This window comes from Oncorhynchus nerka, linkage group LG3 (genome assembly GCF_034236695.1).
Source record: "Oncorhynchus nerka isolate Pitt River linkage group LG3, Oner_Uvic_2.0, whole genome shotgun sequence".
Taxonomy (NCBI): Eukaryota; Metazoa; Chordata; class Actinopteri; order Salmoniformes; family Salmonidae; genus Oncorhynchus; species Oncorhynchus nerka.
Window position 1 is genome coordinate 61,835,228 of NC_088398.1, and position 15,416 is coordinate 61,850,643.

General features: G+C 48.0%; 1 protein-coding gene across 2 annotated transcripts in view; it reads right to left on the reverse strand.

Annotated features, from left to right (window-relative positions):
- The window catches only part of LOC115116513 (ephrin type-A receptor 3-like), a 69,003-nt gene that overhangs the window by 43,762 nt on the left and 9,825 nt on the right, over window positions 1-15,416 (reverse strand). For both annotated transcript variants that reach the window (XM_065014173.1, XM_065014179.1), the window contains exons 2-4: window positions 13,631-13,755; window positions 4,681-4,843; window positions 4,397-4,499 (exon numbers count right to left, since the gene is read on the reverse strand). In XM_065014173.1, coding sequence (XP_064870245.1) covers window positions 4,397-4,499; window positions 4,681-4,843; window positions 13,631-13,755 — 391 coding nt within the window. The remainder of the gene's footprint in view (window positions 1-4,396; window positions 4,500-4,680; window positions 4,844-13,630; window positions 13,756-15,416) is intronic.

The window sequence follows — 15,416 nt, forward strand, 5'->3', positions numbered from 1 at the left end:
AGGAGGCTATATACAGGGGGTACCGGTAACGAGTCAATGAGGAGGCTATATACAGGGGTACTGGTAACGAGTCAATGAGGAGGCTATATACAGGGGGTACTGGTAACGAGTCAATGAGGAGGCTATATACAGGGGGTACTGGTAACGAGTCAATGAGGAGGCTATATACAATGAGGGGTACTGGTAACGAGTCAATGAGGAGGCTATATACAGGGGTACTGGTAACGAGTCAATGAGGAGGCTATATACAGGGGGTACTGTAACGAGTCAATGAGGAGGCTATATACAGGGGGTACTGGTAACGAGTCAATGAGGAGGCTATATACAGGGGGTACTGGTAACGAGTCAATGAGGAGGCTATATACAGGGGGTACTGGTAACGAGTCAATGAGGAGGCTATATACTGGGGGTACTGGTAACGAGTCAATGAGGAGGCTATATACAGGGGTACTGGTAACGAGTCAATGAGGAGGCTATATACAGGGGGTACTGGTAACGAGTCAATGAGGAGGCTATATACAGGGGTACCGGTAACGAGTCAATGAGGAGGCTATATACAGGGGTACTGGTAACGAGTCAATGAGGAGGCTATATACAGGGGGTACGGTAACGAGTCAATGAGGAGGCTATATACAGGGGGTACTGGTAACGAGTCAATGAGGAGGCTATATACAGGGGGTACCGGTAACGAGTCAATGAGGAGGCTATATACAGGGGGTACTGGTAACGAGTCAATGAGGAGGCTATATACAGGGGGTACCGGTAACGAGTCAATGAGGAGGCTATATACAGGGGGTACCGGTAACGAGTCAATGAGGAGGCTATATACAGGGGGTACCGGTAACGAGTCAATGAGGAGGCTATATACAGGGGGTACCGGTAACGAGTCAATGAGGAGGCTATATACAGGGGGTACTGGTAACGAGTCAATGAGGAGGCTATATACAGGGGGTACCGGTAACGAGTCAATGAGGAGGCTATATACAGGGGGTACTGGTAACGAGTCAATGAGGAGGCTATATACAGGGGGTACCGGTAACGAGTCAATGTGGAGGCTATATACAGGGGGTACCGGTAACGAGTCAATGAGGAGGCTATATACAGGGGGTACCGGTAACGAGTCAATGAGGAGGCTATATACAGGGGTACCGGTAACGAGTCAATGAGGAGGCTATATACAGGGGTACCGGTAACGAGTCAATGAGGAGGCTATATACAGGGGGTACCGGTAACGAGTCAATGAGGAGGCTATATACAGGGGTACTGGTAACGAGTCAATGAGGAGGCTATATACAGGGGTACCGTAACGAGTCAATGAGGAGGCTATATACAGGGGGTACCGGTAACGAGTCAATGAGGAGGCTATATACAGGGGGTACCGTAACGAGTCAATGAGGAGGCTATATACAGGGGGTACCGGTAACGAGTCAATGAGGAGGCTATATACAGGGGGTACCAGTAACGAGTCAATGTGGAGGCTATATACAGGGGGTACCGGTAACGAGTCAATGAGGAGGCTATATACAGGGGGTACCGGTAACGAGTCAATGTGGAGGCTATATACAGGGGGTACCGGTAACGAGTCAATGAGGAGGCTATATACAGGGGTACCGGTAACGAGTCAATGTGGAGGCTATATACAGGGGGTACCGGTAACGAGTCAATGTGGAGGCTATATACAGGGGGTACCGGTAACGAGTCAATGTGGAGGCTATATACAGGGGGTACCGGTAACGAGTCAATGTGGAGGCTATATACAGGGGGTACCGAGTCAACGAGTCAATGTGGAGGCTATATACTGGGGGTACAGGGGGTAACGAGTCAATGTGGAGGCTATATACAGGGGGTACCAGTAACGAGTCAATGTGGAGGCTATATACAGGGGGTAACGAGTCAATGTGGAGGCTATATACAGGGGGTACCAGTAACAAGTCAATGGGAGGCTATATACAGGGGGTAACGAGTCAATGTGGAGGCTATATACAGGGGGTACCAGTAACAAGTCAATGTGGAGGCTATATACTGGGGGGGGGTAACGAGTCAATGTGGAGGCTATATACAGGGGGTACCAGTAACAAGTCAATGGGGAGGCTATATACTGGGGGTACCGGTAACGAGTCAATGAGGAGGCTATATACAGGGGGTACCGGTAACAAGTCAATGTGGAGGCTATATACTGGGGGTACCGGTAACGAGTCAATGTGGAGGCTATATACAGGGGGTACCGGTAACGAGTCAATGAGCGGGGGTCAGGGTTAGTCAAGGTAATATGTTCATGGAGGTGGGGGTGAAGGGACTTTGCATAGATAATAAACAGCGAGTAGCAGCAGTGTACAAAACAAAATTGAGAGGGGGGGGGTGTCAATATAAAAAGTCTGGACATGCATGTGTGTGCTTGTGTCAGGGTTTCGTTAGTCATTGACTTACCGGTCTAGGGGTTCATTTGAATAATTTATTGGAATTAGATTGCCGCATGTGTAGCCTAGTTATGTATCTTATTTATTACACAGCATACAGATACAGAGCCTTTGAGTGGAAAATCTGTCAGACATCGCTTTTATAAGCCAGATCATTGCGCAACAATTCAAAATGTAATCGTGCGTTAAAAATAGCTCCAATTAAAAAGAGATACTATTTGTATATCTCAACTGGTAATTGAAGCGGGCTTCCCATTTGCTGTTCAAATGCAACGGAAAGCAGGCTTCATCAGCTCGTCACACCCACTATGCAATGAGCTGGAGGAGGCATGCATTTTGAAAACCTATAGTTACTTAACTGTTTGAAACATGAATGTTTTACTACATTTTAAGAGGCATGTATTACCTTGCTTCAAAGTAGCCTGGGCTAAATGTGACCATATCTGTGGAATCAATGATTTAATAAACACTTCCATATGCCATTGAAACCAGTGGGTTAGGTCTACTTTACTACTATGGGGGATAGTTTCATTGACATAGGTGGCACATCCATAAGGCTAGCCTAAAGTCAATTGAATTAAATTGCCAAAATTCTATATATAATTAGTCTAATCGTGTCTATACAGAAATAAATGAAATCATTCAAAACAGTCTACTAAAGCATGATTTGGCTACAAAGAAAAAAAACGTTTGTGATTGGTTTAAATAGCATTGCCTACAGTCGGAAGGAAAGGCAGCCCGAACATTTTGGGCAGCGTGCTCGTAAAATATCAAATAGATGATTTTTGAATTGTGACTGTCAGTGAAAAGTAGAAGTCAAGAGAAGACAATGAAAAGACTCTAATCTGTCTTTCAGCTATCAAAATTCAGAATTTAATTGAGCGAACAATAGTAGGCCTACCGATTATTGTCACCTGCTGAGAGCATCTGCCATATCCCTGGTGATTGAGCATTGCGCATATTCATTTAGAGGAACGTCATATTCCAATTGTGTCTCCCCTTCTAGGCCTTTTATACTCTATGGACGAGGTCGTTTTCATTTATCTGTCAGTGTCAACAGAGTACAAGATGCATGGAATGCTTGATTATAAAGGTGCATTTTTAAGGTGGAAATTTGCTTCCCCAAACTTGAAACTCAGGTGCCGACCCTAGTGATTTTGCTGTTCGTTACTCGTCTTGTTGTCTGAGGAAAAGTTCATGTGGACAGTTCTAACATGTTCAAAGTGCACGGTAAGAAGGACATATTTCATTGCATCCTGGACTTGCATGTTCTGTTATGATGAATTACCATATTCGAAATGTGATTTCTGTTGAGCCCCGTGGGTGGACTCCTTAACCAGGTTACACACCAATGCATATGGGTCCGGTAAATTTCTCAAATGTCCGGTAAATTAAAATGCTGCCGGTCAAATGTATGCCGACACATTTTCATAACGGAAACCCTGCGTCTGTGGAGGAAAGCAGCAGTGGTCAGTCCTGGTGTACCATGGTGTGTTTGTCTTTGCTCTGAGCCAGAACGGGATCTGCAGGACTAGTAATGAGCCTGAGAGTTCTACTCTCACTGCAGTACTAACTGCCAACATTAACCCTGGGCCAGTAACCAAAAGGTCAGTAGTTTGAATCCCCGAGCGACTAGGTGAAGAATATGTCGATGTGCCCTTGAGCCAGGCACTTAACCCTAATTTCTCCTGTAAATCGCTCTGGATAAGACTGTGACTACATAACTATAATGTACATGTAAACACAGACACACAGTGTCCCTCTGCAATACATATACAAAAGAGTAAGATAAAAAGCATTGCATCCACTGCCATTCCAGGAGCATAGTTTATAGGGATATGATCTATTCTTACTACAGTATCCTCAGAGAGTACAGTATATCTCTGCATTTAGAGGCAGACCTCCGTGAAGACAGAGCCATGTTATTGGCGCTGACGGAGTTGTCAGTGTGCTTTGTGAAGTGCGATTGGTGTACAGACCTGCCAATCACGATGTAGAGGAGGACAGTGAGCAGGATGATGGCCGCAGCGGAGGAGATGGCTATCAACACCACCTGACTACTCTCACTGGAGATAGAGAATGCTGGGAGGAAATGGAGAAAGAGGGAGTCAGAGGGAGAGAGAGAGAGGGAGAGAGAGGAAGAAGAGAACAGGAGCAGGAGAGAGATAAATGTTAGCATGTACAGGCACAGGACAATGACAAAAATCGAACAACAATCATTGACATCAATCACTTGGTGTTGAATTACATACAAAGTACATACAGTCAGGGCTGGTCTCAAACTCAAAGCTCCTGCTGCTGGCTCCATATCCTGCTGCAGTCCTGGCCCTGATCTGGAGCAGGTAGGAGGTGTCTGCCTTCAGACCGCTTAACGTCACGTTACAACCCTTAGAGCGCAGGATGGTGTAGCTGGTCTCCTGCTCCTGCTACAGGGGGGTGAGGGAGAGAGACAGAAAGAGAGGGAGAGGTTACTATCAGTCCATTCAGTCCAGTGAGGAATGTATACAGGCATCTGTCCACTGAGACTGTTGACACATCAGATCACCCATCAGGATGGGGTCATTACCAGGGGAAGGAAATGTGTGTTTGCAATCAGGTGTATCCTATAGAGCTAAGGGGGCCACTGTCACAAACACACCAACTCAAAATACAACATATATTTGATGGCCTCCTCCACCACCCTAACAGGACTACACTGAACAAAAATCTAAACGCAACATGCTACAATTTCAAATATTTTGTTATATTGAGTTCATAAAAGTAAATTAGCTGAAATAAATGTAATATATGGATTTCACATGACTGGGAATACAGATATGCATCTGTTTGCCACAGATACCTTAAAAAAAAGGTACGCCATACATGCTGTCTGCTGTCTGCCATCTGTGTGCCAGTGGCCATCGAAGGTGAGCATTTGCCCACTAAAGTTGGTTACAACACAGAACTGCAGTCGGGTCAAGACCCTGGTGAGGACGACAAGCACGCAGATGAGCTTCCCTGAGATGGTTTCAAATCAGCTTCTTGAAATTCTACATCTGTCAGGTGAATGGATTATCTTGACAAAGGAGAAATGCTCACTAACAGGAATGTAAATACATTTGTGCACAGCTTTTTATGCGTATGGAATATTTCTGGGACTTTTTATTTCAGCTCATAAAACATGGGACCAACACTTTACATGTTACATGTATATTTTTGTTCAGTGTAAATTGACTGGCCGGATCTACTTTCAGCCAATTGTTTCCAGATGCAGGGGACTGTACAGGAGGGAGAGAGGAGAGATCAATACAGATGTATAGCATTCCCTGAGATTCAGAGCCCTACAGCTTATGTTGGCTGTCGTACCATCCCTTTTCTCATTGAGCCAGAGAGAGGGAGAGGAGGTGCATGCCAGTGGAGAAGGGATCATACTAAAGCCTTTTAAGGATGTTGCGAATTTTCTTAGCTTTTTGTTAAAAATCGCGCAACATTTCAGCGCCCTGCTATTCATGCCAGGAATATAGTACATGCATATGATTAGTGTTTGTGGATAGAAAACACTCAGACGTTTCCAAAACTGTTTAAATCACGCCTGTGGCATTTACGGAACGTGCGTTTCATCGAATAGTGCATGAAAATCTGTTCACTGAAAATGGAAAAATATATTCTTCCGCGACGACAGGCATTTGTTAAAAGCGAACAGGATTACATAGAGCCGAGTTTTGGCTACAGCTTCCCCATGTTGTCTAGAGTTACGTCATTTGTTGCGCAATTGATTCTTGGTCTAACCGAAACAAGGGAACTCCTTTCCTACTGTCCCCGCCCAGATTTTGGTTCGACTTTTTCAAGACAGCAATTTTTCCACAGACAAGCTAATCTTTTCACATCGCCTTATGAGGATTTTTATCGCTTATTAACGTGTACTAATACCTAAAGTTGCATTACAAAAGTATTTCGAAGTGTTTTGTGAAAGTTTATCGTCGACTTTTTGAATTTTAAAAAATGACGTTACGTTATGAAACGCTGTTTTTTTTTCCGTTGATCACACAGTCTACATATAACGATATCTAGGCTATATATGGACCGATTTAATCGAAAAAAAGACCCAATAGTGATTATGGGACATCTAGGAGTGCCAACAAAGAAGATGGTCAAAGGTAATGAATGTTTTCTATTTTATTGTGCGGTTTGTGTAGCGCCGAATATGCTAATTATTTTGTTTACGTCCCCTGCGGGTCTTTTGTGGTGTTACATGCTATCAGATAATAGCTTCTCATGCGTTCCCCGAAAAGCATTTTACAAATCTGACTTGGTCGGTAGATTCACAACGAGTGTAGCTTTAATTCAGTATATTGTATGTCAATTTTAATGAAAGTTTGAGGTTTATCAACCTCTATGGTGGCGCTCTTGAGCATTTCTGCTGATTTGATCCCCACAGCGGGAGCACTTCTCTAACAAGTTTTAAGGGAGTGACCGAGAGAAAACCAGAGACATTTGGCTCCTACTTTGACAGCTGTATATGTAACCCTTTGGGCGACCCAACCAAATTTGCATAGATATATATATATATATCTGTTATAGATCTGTCATTCTCATTGAATGCAATTCTAAGAAGTGGAAGATCTGTTCTATGTCAGCTATTTCTATGCTTCCCCTTCTGAAGTTTCACTTTTGCATCTTTTACTTCCAGCTTCAAACAGCTGGAAATACAATATGTTTGGTTATGGAAAATATATTTCACAGCCATTTAGATGGTACAATGATTCTCTACACTATACTTTCTTGTTTTGTCACAAACTGAAATTGGGTAAACTCTTTTTGCAACCAGGAAATGGTGGAGCGATTTCTGCATAGTGCATCTTCACGTGAATCCCCACCACCTCCGACCCCCAGAACAACTCAATGTTGTTTCATGTCTAGAACCTCTATCCACACTAAGTGGCCTGTTGATGAAGGCTGGTGTGTGTGTGTGTGTGTGTGTGTGTGTGTGTGTGTGTGTGTGTGTGTGTGTGTGTGTGTGTGTGTGTGTGTGTGTGTGTGTGTGTGTGTGTGTGTGTGTGTGTGTGTGTGTGTGTGTGTGTGTGTGTGTGTGTGTGTGTGTGTGTGTGTGTGTGTGTGTGTATGTGTGTGTGTGTGTGGGACACGCTGGTATGGTCCATTATTGTCAAGTGTAACCAGATGAGCGACGGGCTATGGTTACATATGATGGATTGAACACAAATGTTTTCTCTTCCAATAATCAGAAGTAAATAAATAATAAAAAGCTAATGTACGTAAGAGCAGAGAGGACCATTTACGCAATGTTGAGTTGATCTTGTACAAATATACAGTACGTTGGCAGCATAAATAGACTTAGGTTTGAAACGTTTTCATTTGACATTTCTTGGCTGGTCTCGGTTCTGTTGAAATACAGCTCAGCCCTGCATATTGGCCTGCTGTAGAAACCTCCTCTAAGAGCCTGTTGTAGATCAGAGTCCAGTTTCAAAGGTATGTCTTGATGGGTGAGGTAAGAGGGTTCAGACCATACAGCTAATATTCTTTGATTAATGATTTGTCTCATCTGTCCTGTGCACCTAGATATACAACAAAGGCTTCACACCTCATCACGTCTCACTTTCATGTACAGAACTCACATACACTCACACACAAATGAGATGGCTAAGCTGCAGAGCCCTCGCTAAACCAAACATCATGTCCAATCAGCTGATTCCATCTCTATTTTATGGACCCAATAATAGACTGGCGACATGATACAGATCAGAAGGTTTTACATACACCACTCACACACACTGTAAAACACATATACGTGAACACACACTGTAAAACACACATACGTGAACACACACTGTAAAACACACATACGTGAACACACACTGTAAACACACATACGTGAACACACACTGTAAAACACACATACGTGAACACACACTGTAAAACACACATACGTGAACACACACTGTAAAACACACATACGTGAACACACACTGTAAAAACACACTGTAAAACACACATACGTGAACACACACTGTAAAACACACATACGTGAACACACACTGTAAACACACATACGTGAACACACACTGTAAAACACACATACGTGAACACACACTGTAAAACACACATACGTGAACACACACTGTAAAACACACATACGTGAACACACACTGTAAAACACACATACGTGAACACACACTGTAAAACACACATACGTGAACACACACTAATAGGGTGCATCAGGGATGTATGGTGCAATAAGTCCTTTAAAAAAAACTTCTGTCTGAGAGTAGACTCCAATCCCTTGTTCCTCCCTCCTCAGGAGAGGCTGTATGAAGCTTTCCTTGTGCCTTGTATAATACCAGTCTCTATCAGTCATACATCTTTCCCAGCATGTCAGCCTCCACATCATGTGATCCCTTGAAAATAACAAACAGGTGTGCCCAGGCTCTCAGAAGTGGGAGAGTGGGTGTGTCTCTAAGCTGCCTTCTGTGTGTGACAAGCTGTGCAATTGCTCACACTCTCTGTGTGTGCTGTTGTTGAAATGTAAAATGTCCGTCACGTTCCGCTCTGATTATCTAAATGGTGCAGTCTGGAATTACAGCCTTATAGTGTTGAGCCCAGGACAAGGCCTGTAAATACTGTGTGTGAGTGTGTGTGTGTGTGTGTGTGTGTGTGTGTGTGTGTGTGTGTGTGTGTGTGTGTGTGTGTGTGTGTGTGTGTGTGTGTGTGTGTGTGTGTGTGTGTGTGTGTGTGTGTGTGTGTGTGTGAGAGAGAGAGAGAGTGTAGGAGGTTGAATTTAACTCATGTAAAGAGTAGCATTCCTTTCCATCTCAACCCCAGCATAAATAAACAGTCAGATTAAAGTGGATTTGAAAGTTTCTCTCTTTTCCAGATGAAATAAAAACAGAAAAATAAATGCTAAAGTGTGTTCCTACAAACGTTATTTTCATAAAGTGCAGTAAAAGGCCTTATCTAAGGCTTAGAGTCATTTAGCTGTTTAGCGAGGAAGCCTAAAGAGTGTGTCTGGAGCAGGGAGAGAGGGAGAGATGGAAAGTGGGAGTGGGAGAAACTGAGAGAGTTTGTGTGTGTTTGGTAAGCAGTACGGATTGGAAATCACAGTTTCCCAGACATGGTTGATTGGTAAAGTTCACTCTACCACCACTTAGCTTAGTCAGTTAGCCTTTCATATCCACTTGATAATTTATTCCTGTTATATACGCCATCAGGCCAATATAGGCTACCTGTCACGGCCGTTGGTGGGAGAAGGAGTAGACCAAAACGCAGCGTGGTAAGTGTTCATGTTGTAAATTTAATAAACTGAACACTGAATACAAACAAACAAAAGAATAAAGGAAAACCGAAACAGTCCCATATGGTGAAAACACTGTAACGGAAAATAATCACCCACAACTCAAAATGGGAAAACAGGCTACCTAAGTATGGCTCTCAATCAGAGACAACAATAGACAGATGCCTCTGATTGAGAACCATACCAGGCCAAACACATAGAAAAGAAAACCTAGACCTACAACATAGAATACCCACCCACATCACACCCTGACCAAACTAAAAATAGAAACATACACAGCAATCTACGGTCAGGGCGTGACACTACCTCCCTAACCCTGTAGGTAATACAATAGAAGTCTATATCTAGGTTAAATGAAGCAGCATAGCTACTCTACCGAGCTGACTGGGCCTGTGTGTGTGTCACACACCTCAAAACACAGTTTGTAAACAATCAACAGCCGGATGGACTGCCAGGAATAGACTCCTCTCTCACAGCCTGGGCCCCTTCAGGCCTCTTTATACTTCTTTAGGCAGGCCTGTGTTTGTGTCGCTGTTTAGCCACTGAGTGAAATCACTCTGCCTGTGGTCCCTGGGAGTCTAGTGATCAGACCACTGCTGGGTATAGAGGCCCTCAGTCACCCTCGGTCCGGCCTGATCAAGAGGCCCCGTGACTGGGTATGGCTACAGCTTCCCTGCCTGTCCCGTGTCTCTTTGGGTGTCCCAGTCCTGGCTGTTCCTCTTGGACGAGCCCATTATCCTAGGGGTTAGGAGGCTCCAGTCATGCCTGCAATAGCTAGTGGCCCTTCAGATGGTGATGGCGGAGTGGATCTAGTGCGACAGCTCAGCTATACATGTCCCAAGCTGAGAGAGCTGAGAGAGGCCACACCGGAAAGTGGAAGGAAACAGAGCCTATAGGTCCAGACCTCAGATCAGTTTAGTGTTTGTCCTTCTGATGGTTGAAGTTAGGATACGGGGTAAGGTGATCTGATCCTAGAACTGTGTTTTCCCCAGAGAGAGGGAAGTGTTTGGCCTGCTAATAAAGGGATTAGAGGCCACCAGGGACTAAGATCTGAGGATGACTGATCACAGACAGACAGACACACATAGACAGACATAGACAGACAGAGAGACAGAGAGAGACAGAGAGAGAGAGAGAGAGAGAGAGAGAGAGAGAGAGAGAGAGAGATAAAGGCTAATTTCAATCAGAAGTCACCCATAGCTCCATTGAAAACCAGCCATTTGTTCCACGCTAATTTCCTCACAGAGACCCTGCAGACACATTTACTGTCAGCAATAAAACTACACTCCATTAAAACTGGACAGGAGAGGACAGGAGGAGGAAGAGAGAAGGCTGGTTGGCGTGTCAGTGTGAGTCAGATACATAAAGAGAGGGAGGGTGTGTGTATGCCCCATCTGTGTGTGTGGTCGCCCTGCCCAGACATTTACCCACTAGACTGTGGAATGTTTTTTCTGTGGGAGAATATTGGCCCGGTTGCCATAAGAGATGGCAATAAGACTCTCTCTCTCCCTCAGAACCCCTGATAACTCTTTTCTCTATCTCACTCTCCCCAGTCCCTCTCTCCCTCTGCTTCTCCCTCCCCCTTTCTCTCTCTCCCTCAGAACCCCTGATAACTCTTTTCTCTATCTCACTCTCCCCAGTCCCTCTCTCTCTGCTTCTCCCTCCCTCCCCCTCCCTCTCTCTGCTTCTCCTTCCCCCTCCCTCTCTCTCTGCTTCTCCCTCCCCTCCCTCTTTCTCTGCATCTCCCTCCCCTCCCTCTCTCTCTGCTTCTCCCTCCCCCTCTCTCTCTGCTTCTCCCTCCCCCCCTCTCTCTGCTTCTCCCTCCCCCTCTCTGCTTCTCCCTCCCCCTCTCTCTGCTTCTCCCTCCCCCTTCCTCTCTCTCTGCTTCTCCCTCCCCCTCTCTCTGCTTCTCCCTCCCCGTCTCTCTGCTTCTCCCTCCCCCTCGCTTTCTCTCTGCTTCTCCCTCCCCCTCCCTCTCTGATTCTCCCTCCCCCTCCTCTCTCTGCTTCTCCCTCCCCCTCTCTCTCTCTGCCCCCTCCCCCCCATCTCTCTCTGCTTCTCCCTCCCCTCCCTCTGCTTCTCCCCCTCTCTCTGCTTCTCCCTCCCTCTACCTCTCTCTCTGCTTCTCCCTCCCCCTCCCTGCCCCCCTTCTCTCTCTGCTTCTCCCTCCCCCTCCCTCTCTCTCTGCTTCTCCCTCCCCCTCCCTCTTTCTCTGCATCTCCCTCCCCCTCCCTCTCTCTCTGCTTCTCCCTCCCCCTCTTTCTCTGCTTCTCCCTCCCCCTTCCTCTCTCTCTGCTTCTCCCTCCCCCTCTCTCTGCTTCTCCCTCCCCCTCGCTTTCTCTCTGCTTCTCCCTCCCCCTCTCTCTGCTTCTCCCTCCCCCTCTCTCTCTGCTTCTCCCTCCCCTTCCTCTCTCTCTGCTTCTCCCTCCCCCTCTCTCTGCTTCTCCCTCCCCCTCGCTTTCTCTCTGCTTCTCCCTCCCCCTCCCTCTCTGCTTCTCCCTCCCCCTCCTCTCTCTGCTTCTCCCTCCCCTCCTCTCTCTCTGCCCCCTCCCCCATCTCTCTCTGCTTCTCCCTCCCCTCCCTCTGCTTCTCCCCCTCTCTCTGCTTCTCCCTCCCTCTACCTCTCTCTCTGCTTCTCCCTCCCCCTCCCTGCCCCCCTTCTCTCTCTGCTTCTCCCTCCCCCTCCCTCTCTCTCTGCTTCTCCCTCCCCCTCCCTCTTTCTCTGCATCTCCCTCCCCCTCCCTCTCTCTCTGCTTCTCCCTCCCCCTCTCTCTCTGCTTCTCCCTCCCCCTTCCTCTCTCTCTGCTTCTCCCTCCCCCTCTCTCTGCTTCTCCCTCCCCCCTCTCTCTCTTCTTCTCCCTCCCCCTTCCCTCTCTCTCTGCTTCTCCCTCCCCCTCTCTCTGCTTCTCCCTCCCCCTCGCTTTCTCTCTGCTTCTCCCTCCCCTCCCTCTCTGCTTCTCCCTCCCCCTCCTCTCTCTGCTTCTCCCTCCCCTCCTCTCTCTCTGCCCCCTCCCCCCCCATCTCTCTCTGCTTCTCCCTCCCCTCCCTCTGCTTCTCCCCCTCTCTTTGCTTCTCCCTCCCTCTACCTCTCTCTCTGCTTCTCCCTCCCCCTCCCTGCCCCCTTCTCTCTCTGCTTCTCCCTCCCCTCCCTCTCTCTCTGCTTCTCCCTCCCCTCCCTCTCTCTCTGCTTCCCCTCCCCCTCCCTCTCTCTCTGCTTCCTCCTCCCCCTCCCTCTCCCTTCTCCCTCTCTCCTCTCCCTCTCTCTCCCTCCCTCCCCCTCCCGTCCCCCTTCTCTCTCTGCTTCTCCCTCCCCTCCCTCTCTCTCTGCTTCTCCCTCCCCTCTCTCTTGTCTTCTCCCTCCCCCTCTCTCTCTGCTTCTCCCTCCCCCTCCCTCTCTCTCTGCTTCTCCCTCCCACTCCCTCTCTCTCTGCTTCTCCCTCCCCTCCCCTCTCTCTCCGCTTCCTCCTCCCCCTCCCTCTCTCTCTGCTTCTCCCTCCCTCCCCCTCCCTCTCCCTGCTTCTCCCTCCCCCTCCCCCTCTCTCTGCTTCTCCCTCCCCCTCCCCCTCTCTCTGCTTCTCCCTCCCCCTCCCTCTCTCTCTGCTTCCCCCTCCCTCCCCCTTCCTCTCTCTCTGCTTCTCCCTCCCTCCCCCTCCCTCTCTCTCCGCTTCTCCCTCCCCCTCCCTCTCTCTCTGACCCACTGCCAGTGTCTGATTCTCTTGCCCAACCCATGGCCCAGCTTCCAGAGAGAAGCCAGAAGACTGGACCAGTGAGACATTAGAACAGAGGACAACCACAAGAGTCTGGAATGGGGGCAAGAGGTAGAACAAGCCCAAATGGTGTCTCTTCTCTTCCTTCAGTGCATGGAGTTAGTCCCCAAAGGGGACAGCAGAGAACAGTACTAAAGCATGTATGGTGTTTGTGAACCGACCTTCTCGTAGTATTTGACCTCGTAGTCCAGTATGATGCCATTGGGTCTCTCTGGTTCCAGCCAGGACAGAGAGATGCTGTTACGAGACGTGCGATCCTTCCTGATCACAGTCACTGGAGAAGGGGCTGGAGAGAGGCAGAGGGGGAGAGATTATTGACCATTTTGCACAACATCTACTAGCAGGTCACAGGAAGTTAATGCAGCATGTTCAGTCAGCTGTCTGTATCCTGTTAACAGTTCATATTAAAGGGGTTCCTGTTGGTCGAATTGAGTTAGTTAGTTAGATAGTTCATCAGAGGAGGGTCCATACAAACCAGGTGGGAGAGCATACACATAGAGACAGCATCTATACTACAGGCCAAAGTCTCAGCGATCAACCCCAGAACTAGCAGGGACCATGATATCATCCCCAACGTATAGGGAAACATTAGAATATACCCCAGGAAATATACACCTCCCTCCTCCTTCCCTGCCCCAGTGTATTTCCCTCCTACCATCCCCCCTTCTCTGCCTCAGTGTTTAACCCTCCTACCATCCCCCCTTCTCTGCCCCAGTGTTTAACCCTCCTACCATCCCCCCTTCTCTGCCCCAGTGTATTACCCTCCCACCATCCCCCTTCTCTGCCCCAGTGTATTTCCCTCCTACCATCCCCCCTTCCCTGCCCCAGTGTATTTCCCTCCTACCATCCCCCTTCTCTGCCCCAGTGTTTAACCCTCCTACCATCCCCCTTCTCTGCCCCAGTGTATTACCCTCCCACCATCCCCCTTCTCTGCCCCAGTGTTTAACCCTCCTACCATCCCCCTTCTCTGCCCCAGTGTCTAACCCTCCTACCATCCCCCTTCTCTGCCCCAGTGTATAACCCTCCTACCATCCCCCTTCTCTGCCCCAGTGTATAACCCTCCTACCATCCCCTTCTCTGCCCCAGTGTCTAACCCTCCTACCATCCCCCTTCTCTGCCTCAGTGTATTACCCTCCTACCATCCCCCTTCTCTGCCTCAGTGTATAACCCTCCTACCATCCCCCTTTACATTTACATTTACATTTAAGTCATTTAGCAGACGCTCTTATCCAGAGCGACTTACAAATTGGTGCATTCACCTTATGACATCCAGTGGAACAGCCACTTTACAATAGTACATCTACCCCTTCTCTGCCCCAGTGTATTACCCTCCTACCATCCCCTTCTCTGCCCCAGTGTATTACCCTCCTACCATCCCCCTTCTCTGCCCCAGTGTATAACCCTCCTACCATCCCCCTTCTCTGCCCCAGTGTATTACCCTCCTACCATCCCCCTTCTCTGCCCCAGTGTATAACCCTCCTACCATCCCCCTTCTCTGTCCCAGTGTATAACCCTCCTACCATCCCCCTTCTCTGCCCCAGTGTATTACCCTCCTACCATCCCCCTTCTCTGCCCCAGTGTATTACCCTCCTACCATCCCCCTTCTCTGCCCCAGTGTATTACCCTCCTACCATCCCTCCTTCCCTGCCCCAGTGTATTACCCTCCTACCATCCCTCCTTCCCTGCCCCAGTGTATTACCCTCCTACCATCCCTCCTTCCCTGCCCCAGTGTCTAACCCTCCTACCATCCCTCCTTCCCTGCCCCAGTGTATTACCCTCCTACCATCCCTCCTTCCCTGCCCCAGTGTCTAACCCTCCTACCATCCCTCCTTCCCTGCCCCAGTGTCTAACCCTCCTACCATCCCTCCTTCCCTGCCCCAGTGTATTACCCTCCTACAATCCCTCCTTCCCTGCCCCAGTGTATTACCCTCCTACCATCCCCCCTTC